Below are 6,627 nucleotides of genomic sequence, written 5' to 3'. Positions count from 1 at the left end.
CCTCATATACTAATGATAATTGGATTAGATTTTTATCAAGCTGATCTACATTTTCTTTAATTCTATTAAGGAATGACGTCAAATATCTTGTGTGGCTTAAAGTCATGATTCATCAGAATCATAAATTACTTGAACTTATTCTTTCAGCAAGGTTTGTGGTATTTATGGTCACCTTTAGCTTGTATACCATGTAGAATAATTTTTTTTCTGATTTATTTTCTATGATTACCATATTGTAAGATTAATAAATCAGTTTTAAATTTGTGTTCAACTCATTTATAATCGTTGGTAAATGTAGGAGGACCAAAAATGTTAATGAATAATCATTTGGCTGGAATTTGAAAACAATTATAGATCTATAAATTCTCACTGTTGTCCTTACTTAATCTCGATAACAGAATTAGATAGATGAATGTGAGACCAAATATGGAAAGCTTATGGGTAGGAGGCCCCTATTATACACGTTGTTATTTCAATTCGAAAATGTTCCCCTGAAAGGAGTTAGAGGACCGGCACGACTCTATTACTAACAGGAAAGGTATGATGTACAGGGGCAAGACATTACTAATTTGAGGTGGAGAGCATATATTTTAAATAATATAAATTAAAAATTTCAGCCAGGCATTGAGACGTGGCAATAAATAATTGCTCGTTTTGATTTATTTTAACTTACAATTTGTTGCCACACATTTGTAATAAATGAACGTTTATTGTTATTATTATTTACTAATAATGAAAACAAAGATTTGTTTTTAAATGATTTTAATCTTTTCAAATTTGTACTCCTCAACCCCTACAAAGCTATCACAGTTGAATTTATATTCACAATACTTTCAATTAAAATCATACATTTTTTTTATTACAAAAAAAACTAAAAATAATTCTAAATAAAATGTATGGTTTCTTCTCTTTTGACAGAAGAGAAATTGTAAAATTTGATTATAAACAAACCAACATGAGCACAGTTTACATACACATTTTAGTAAAATGTGTATAAATAGTGTGTATATATATTTATATATACAATATAAATTTACATTGATTTACATGACAATTATATACATAATAAAAATATTGGATTAACCAGAAAAAAAAACAGTCCATAGAAAAAAAGAAAGGGAAAAATAGAAATATTTGGTACAAGTTTTGAAAGCAGATTTATCACAGTAGGAAAAATTTTAAACTAATATTTAAGATTTACTTAATTAATATGCTAATTGATCTATCTGAACAGCTGTTATAAGATTATTTATAACAAACTATTCTAAATACTATAAAACTAAATGATTTTTAAGACAGGAACATAAATATTTGTCAGATTTGACTAGAGGGGTTCAGAGACAGATATAAATTATATATGCAAATGTATAAGATGTATACATATATATATTATACTGTATATATGAATGATATGGATAATGTGCTTAATTAAATTTAAGCATAAATTAAGTAAATAAAAATTTTTCTTTTAAAACTATCGTTAATTTCAACTAAATCTGTTCTGGTATAAAATTTGTTACATTTACACAGACTAAATTATAATATAATTATATATTTTTTTTTGAGAAGTGAGACACAAACAATTGATTTAATCAACTTTATGAGTCATTTATAAAGGCTACTTTATAACAGACAGATGTGACGAATTATAGAAATGTTAACTGATAATAAGTTTGAAGATACATTGTACTCAAACTTATTATTAGGTAAAAAAAAAAAAGCTCAAATGTATCATTTTTATACATTTGAGCTTATTGGCACAATACATCACATCTTCTAGTTGAAAAAGTCTTGACAAATTATATGTAGTTTGCATAAAATATGTTCTAAACATTTAAAATCATTAGAGGTATGCAATTGATCATTAAATTTGCACACAGAATGGTTGCATGAATATGTATGTGTATATATATGTATATATATTTATATATATTTCCAAAACATGTTCAAAATTTTGAAATTTATAAAACTTTAATATGATTACGCAATCGTTTCTCATATCATTAACTTTAGTTCTTTCCTAAAACAGTCAATTAACTCAAGCAACATTTGAATATTGCTAATTTAACATGTGCCATATACATTTTTTAAAATTTGCATTGTGACATTTGAAACAATCAATACTAGTTAACTCAGCCGAGGATTTTTCTAACAGAGATTCCTCTCTTTGGAGTACATTCAAACATTTTGCTGAATATAATGGTTACCCATTTTTAATATTAAATGCTAATTAATCTTTGACAAAAATACTTTAAAATTTCATATATATTAGATAAAATAAAAACTATCTAAAATATTTTAAAATATAGCATTTTGCAATCCAAATTGACTTATGGTAGACATGTCAAGGTACGATGATGATAATTGGATTAATGTGGATTTTAAGTAGCGGATAGTGAAAAAGTAAATTGTCTGATACCTATTGCATTTATGTGTTTGTATATGTAATATATTTTCCAATGTTTTAAATTCCAGTATATGTACATAGAATATTGAAATTTTGTATTAGAAAAATATGCAAAACAAAATTCTTTCTTAGTGCACATCAAGCTATTTGTTTGATTTTATTTTATAAATCTGCAGTTTTAAGTTAGGACATATTAATAATATTTATAAAAATATTAGTGTAAAGAGTGTTGAAATGAAATTGTAACATTTGCAAATTCCTGATTGGATTTCTCATTCTGTACTATAAAACTGTGCATGTGCATATTTCAGTAATTTTTTTCTGTGCAAATAATAAAAATAATCATCTATCTAGGAAACCTTAATACTGGATGCAGAAAATAGCACAACAGGAGAGAGAAAGGAAAAGCAATATTATGTGCTAATTTTAACAGTGTCTGTTTAATAATCCTGGCTTTTCACATATTCTCTAACATATTATTCTTATACATTAGAAAAAAGTAGCAAATTTTTTAAGTAATAGTTGCTATGATCACTTGGTTTTAGATTCAAACTATATACAGTACTAGTTGCACCAATAAATTGTTTTGTGTCTCAAAATATAATTCTCAAATTCTGGATATCAAAACGTTGAAAAATTATTTTGTCAACAGTTTGAAGGATCAGTATATCATTGAATAAATATTACTGGTGTGATAACATATATTATTTTTCCTATTCCAAAAGTATATAACTACTGTCAGAGGTATCTACTATGAAACAGGAACAAAAATTTGTTGACTATCAATTGTTTAAACCCGGATAGGAATGTCATCTCATGCTGACATTTGCATTGTTAGAATCTAGGATGGGAATGGGATCTCTCTCTGCAGCTATATCTTGAAGGAGTAGAAATCTTTTCAAATGCAATGGAAACTGCAGTTTATTCACTTTAAAAGCTAGGTTTTCTCCCAGTTTCCGCCTTATGACAATCCGGCAGATATCAACGAGGTTCATTGGATTGCCTTTCATGTAAATTAGCCAACCTTTTATACTGTGAATGGTATAATTGTGGGGAAATGGAGAAGGAAGGATTTCGAGCCAAGGAGTTCTATGAAGATAAAATCCTGCATAGACCAGTAATTTAACTGTATGAAAATGATTCTTTCGTCGTGCTAAGCACAGATTGTCAATATTGCATGAATATAAGTTACCCATATTTACATCGCTACCATTTCGAATCAGTTCTTCGGCAAATATAAATTTGTCCAACAAAATAGCACGATATAATGGTGTATCACCAGGCGTGAAGCTCTCAACATTTAATTTGCAGCCACGCTGTATTAAGATATGAAGAATATTGCAGAAAACATCAAAACTCTGTTCCTGAATGCCTTCTACAGCTTCATGAACAAGTGTCTGTCCTGAGAGTCCATTACAAAGACTTATATTCCCACCTATAAAAAAAATACATAAATTATTAAACATCTAAAATTTTATATAACTAAATATTTTGTAGTACTGATGTAGACTAATTTTATAAATAATAAAATATTCAGACTAACTAACTTCAATAATTAAAATTAGTCTTGCTAAGCTGTAATATATGTGATTTTTAGATAATCATTTAGATAATCATAAAACAAATAATATTCAAATATGTACATGCATATTTTTCTTTAAATACATATAATGAAAATTTTACAAAATATGTTAGATTTCTAAACTGAAAAACTTTCAAAGATGTTGATAATACTTTAATGGCATTCAAAGATTTAAGCTTTAAGATTACTTAAAAAACATATTTGCATAGCTAGCTACAAACGATGTTTTCTTATTGTACATTGCTAATTAAATCTTGTAAAGTTTTAAATAGCATATAACAATAACCATTTTCTCTGGTATGAGAAAATGTTATAACTAAAGTGAATGATGTCTAAAATCTCAAAGTCAATTAAGTAAAGTGTATTCAAAATTACCTCTGTAATAATTACTTTAAAAATTATAAACTATAGTCCAAATTAAGTCTAAGATTCTGATTGTATATTATATGAATACTAGCTACATATCTACGGTTTTGTCCAGAGACATATTCTCATATTAAAAATTTCAATATATTAGAAAACTACCTCATAAACTACTACTCTGAAATTAACTGATTACCAAAAGTAATCACAGTTACTTTCAGAGAGTTAGTTTTACACTGACTACAAGGGTAAACACATATTTCCTCATGGTTTTAAGTAAAACAGATAGTGAGTTAATTCTCAAAATAATTAATTGCTTTTGTTACTTTGCAATAAAATGATGGACTTTGTACTGTACATTCAAAAAATCATATTCATCATGGTATGCTATTTCATTTTCATTCAGGATTTAATACAACCATGGCAACAAAGAATTTATAAGTATTGCAGGTCAACAAATGTCAAACATTAGTAGCAAAAATTTGCTGCTGGTGATTATAATCTATCTGACAGGCCTCAAAGTGAATAATGTTGAATTGTATAATGATGCTTTAAAATCTTTAGTGGACACTCAATCTCACTGAACTGATATCAAGTGTACAGAAATTATCTGAGAAAATTAGGTCATGTAGACTTGATTCAACTGTGACAAACTGTGTAACTAACATGGTCAACTGTGAAAGAAATCAGTAAAGTGTGTAAACAAATTGTATGGATTCCATCATCAATTATCAAATGCATATAAAAATTAGTGGCATACAATTTGTATTTCATTGCTCATTAAATTACACAGCCATCTAATTCTGACCAGAATTGTCATTGCAGGTGAAAAATGGAACATTTATCAGAATATTAAATATTCCAGTTAATGGCTTTCTTCAAACCAGAAACAACTCATAAATCAAGATTAATCTGTAAAAAAACTGTTATTGGATATTTGGTGGGTTTGTAGTGGTATAGTTCATTTTGAATTGTTTAAACCCTGAGAAACAGTTACCACTAAGTTGTACTGTCAACAATTATAACAGTTTTATTCAGAATTATTTAAAAAAAAAAAAAAAAGCGAGAGACCAGCCTTGTTCAACAGAAAAGATATAATCATTCAATACGACAATGCACAATTCCATACAAACCTATAGAGGAAAAAATTAAGGAGTTCAAATGGAAAGCTCTACTGTCTCTGCCAGATTTATTGGACATTGCTCCATCTATATCTTTAGAACAAATAAAATACACTTTGATATTTTTTGTGTCATAGCCAACAGTTTTATACAAAAAAGGGAATTGAAAGTTTGTAGTAAAGATAGAATACTGTCATTAATAATGATTAAGATTATATACTTGATTAGGAAATAAAAATTGTGTTTTAATATTTAAATGTGACAATCCAAAACCCTTTTGTTTTGTAGTAGTCTAATAAACTTCGTGATTAGGTAAAAAGGGAAAAAGAGGGACTTCTGCGGTCAATGACCGAGATGATCTCCTCGAAAAAAAAATCGTTAGTATATCAATAAACGAAATCTCCTCCATTTGTTTAAAGGTAATTCTATAGACGTTAATATCAACAAGATGGGAATAAGAGATGTTTTTACCCTCTCTCTGGTTGCACGTGACACGTGGTTACGGCAATAAATCACCTCCTTCGTAGTCAAACGCGACGTTTGATATAAACAATATCTAGATAGTTGACCAGGTTAAAGAAATTATTGTCAGATGAATGTTAATTTATGGATGAGAGCTGTCAAACCTATAGAAATTTATATTATAAAATCATATCTTCTAGACACTGATAGCAATAAATAAAACAAACTTCTCTGTGTCAATTGTCAGTACAAGCTAGATCTAGACATCAACACACGAACAGGTGTGCGTATAAATCATGAATGATGTCATAGTTCTCACCCCCTCAAAAATAGTATAAAGAGGGTTTGGACACAGTCCACAGGGCAGCCATCCCCAAAAGGAGGACATTCACAAGGCGGACATTCACAAGAGGGACATTCACAAGGCGGACATCGACTGCCACATCTACTGACCAATACCGCCATACTGCTGTGATGATCCAGGAACGTTTTTACCAATGACCCATATTACGGATCGGGAACTTAGAGGTATTTGTTTTTGGATATCTATTTGTATACTCTCTCTCTCTGCGAAATCTCTCTCTGCGAATTCGCTCTTCTAGAGATCTCTCTCTCGTCTCTTAACTTAGAGAATAGAGATTAGATGTTTCATATGAAAGACGAATCATTGTCGCGACATAGAATAGAATTTT

General features: G+C 28.6%; 1 protein-coding gene across 1 annotated transcript; it reads right to left on the bottom strand.

The window, feature by feature from the left end:
• Positions 1-731: 731 nt before the first annotated feature.
• LOC111634749 lies at positions 732-4,041 on the bottom strand. The gene has a single exon (XM_023379591.1). The coding sequence runs from the start codon at positions 3,871-3,873 to the stop codon at positions 3,217-3,219; it is 657 nt and encodes a 218-aa protein (XP_023235359.1). The 5' UTR covers positions 3,874-4,041; the 3' UTR covers positions 732-3,216.
• Positions 4,042-6,627: the final 2,586 nt, after the last annotated feature.

The sequence above is a fragment of the Centruroides sculpturatus genome, unplaced genomic scaffold, assembly GCF_000671375.1.
Source record: "Centruroides sculpturatus isolate CEXI.00-Female unplaced genomic scaffold, Cexi_2.0 scaffold462, whole genome shotgun sequence".
NCBI classification, from domain to species: domain Eukaryota; kingdom Metazoa; phylum Arthropoda; class Arachnida; order Scorpiones; family Buthidae; genus Centruroides; species Centruroides sculpturatus.
Note: the sequence above shows the minus strand (reverse complement) of the source record. Positions and strands in the feature narration are given on the sequence as shown.

Bases quoted from the DNA above. Each gene is read 5' to 3' on its own strand.
- LOC111634749 (XM_023379591.1), bottom strand. From the start codon at position 3,873: ATGTTTAATAATTTATGTATTTTTTTTATAGGTGGGAATATAAGTCTT.